Raw genomic sequence first — 2,008 nt, forward strand, 5'->3', positions numbered from 1 at the left:
AGGGAACCAGGCCTCCCTAATTTACTTTAGGTGCCTGGGATGACAAAGTATTTCACCAGAAAGAGTGTAAGCAATGCTATCTAATCAGAGTACAAATAATGAAAAAGCAGTTATCTTAAAGGAAACATCTGCTCTACTCACACTAAAATATCAGACCAATGCACAACATATTGCAAAACTGTAACACAATACGGCCAAACACAGTGTTCAAATATTAAACTGTTCAAGCACATGAAGATCATCTTCTGAAAGACAAATTGGGTTCTTATTTTGTAGCTACCTCTGTGTAACTTAAAAACCTGCTGTCCCTCAACAAGGTCTGACACTGGTCTTGATACTTGGCAGAAGTTCGATGAAACAGTGAGAGCCCAACCATCAGCTCTCGGGATCCCCCAGCATTCATCTTCAACATTCATCCGAGGACCGGGCATCGTCTTCGTCCTTCACTTCTCAGTATCTCCCTGAAGACTCCCCTTCTGGATTGTAGCTCTTCATTTTAATATTCAGTCTGTCAGCTAGCTTCTGTGCTGCAAGCTTTGCCTGCATCTCCTCATAATTCTGCTTCTGCTCTCTCTGCAGGGCCAGTGACTCTTCTATGGAAAGCATCTGTGCAGGCAAGTGGTGGAGCGGAAGGAGGCGCGCTGCTGTGATATCATCAAGATGCTGCCTATCCCTACGCTGCGGCTCTTCTGAGGAAACAGAAGACTGGCCTCTCTGACAATGACTTGGTGAGTCATACTGCTGTGTGGGTAACACATTGGTCTTAAACTTATGAGGAGGGGGCACTGGGTTTCTGGCTCGCATTTCTAGCACTTTCATGTAATGAGGCTTCTTAGGAGTCTCAGTCAGCAGTTCTGGAAAGTTCTCAGTGCTGGTGATTTCTTCTGAGAGTTCACTCTGCTCTGCAATTGTAACCTTTTGCAATTTAGGGATAAACAGACTGTCTATGCTGCTGGAAATCTCTTCCACTTGACTTGAAACAGGGTGCTGGGGGAGATGTTCGCTAACTTCAGATGAGGGTGTCCCGGCTCGGATGTGAGCAGCTGTGCTGCCAGCCTCCAAAGTCTCTTCATTGCCTTTGTGAGTGAGATGTATAGGTTCCTGTGTTTCTGAGGTTGTTTTAGATGATTTAACGTCTATTGAGGAACATTCAGGAACTAATGATGAAGTATCAAGCATCAGGTCAGAATTCTGGGCCTTGTCTATGTCCGTATCAACTCTTGTGGTTGCTTTTTGCCTTAGCTTGCAGTCTACACTAACAGGATGAAACAGTTCACTTCTCCCTCTAAAGTCTTCACGTTCTGAAATGGCAGCTTTCAGTTTGGCAAGGTTGTCTGAGATCTTTTTACCTTTGTCGGGCAATTTGCAAATAAATTTTTTGTTGCGCAAAAATCTCTCCTGGCTCCTCAACCTCTCCCACAGCTCCGCTGAACTCTGCCGCCCCAAGTCCTCGGGAGCTGGGGGCTCAAAGCCGCGGGGCAGCGAGCACATTGCGCACGGGCTGCGGCTGGCGGCGGCGGGCAGGGATTCCCAGCGGGACCCACAGCGGGCGCAGGCTCTGCGGCTGGAGGCGATTCTGGAGCGCGAGCGGAAAATCTCCCCGGAGATTTTCTTTTAAAGAACACCAATACCTCAGGCAGTGAGATCAATCATTAATGAGTGAGATCTTATGAAATGAAAAAGATTCACTAACAGAAAGGCAAAAATCACTATCAATGAGACAAAACTGCAGCCTACAGAATGGGAAAATACCATCATTTAGTCTACATCTGACTGAGGACTAATATTCAAAATATATAAAAACTCAAGAAGTTAAACATCAAAAGCCAAATTTCCCAGTTTTTTTTAAATAGGATAAAGAGCTAGACAGAATTCTCAACAGAGAACTCTTTAATGGCTGAGAAGCACTTAAGAAATGTTCAGCCCTCGTAGAAGGGGAGGGTGGTAGGATAGGGAGTTTGTGGAGTGGAAACCAGGAAGGGGGATAACATTTGAAATACAAATAAAT

At 45.4% G+C, this 2,008-nt stretch overlaps 1 protein-coding gene across 2 annotated transcripts; it reads right to left on the reverse strand.

Moving 5' to 3' along the window:
- Window positions 1-450: 450 nt before the first annotated feature.
- On the reverse strand, window positions 451-1,491 carry LOC114621625 (DNA-directed RNA polymerase II subunit GRINL1A-like). 2 transcript variants are annotated; one of them, XM_028767977.1, is made up of 2 exons: window positions 1,382-1,491; window positions 451-928 (listed from the first exon to the last, which is right to left on the reverse strand). In XM_028767977.1, exons 1-2 carry the CDS (start codon window positions 1,489-1,491, stop codon window positions 451-453), a joined length of 588 nt encoding a protein of 195 aa, XP_028623810.1. The 2 variants fall into 2 exon arrangements, with proteins under 2 accessions (XP_028623810.1, XP_028623809.1); XM_028767976.1 differs by having other exon boundaries at window positions 451-1,491.
- Window positions 1,492-2,008: the final 517 nt, after the last annotated feature.

The sequence above is a fragment of the Grammomys surdaster genome, unplaced genomic scaffold, assembly GCF_004785775.1.
Source record: "Grammomys surdaster isolate TR1022 unplaced genomic scaffold, NIH_TR_1.0 184, whole genome shotgun sequence".
Taxonomy (NCBI): Eukaryota; Metazoa; Chordata; class Mammalia; order Rodentia; family Muridae; genus Grammomys; species Grammomys surdaster.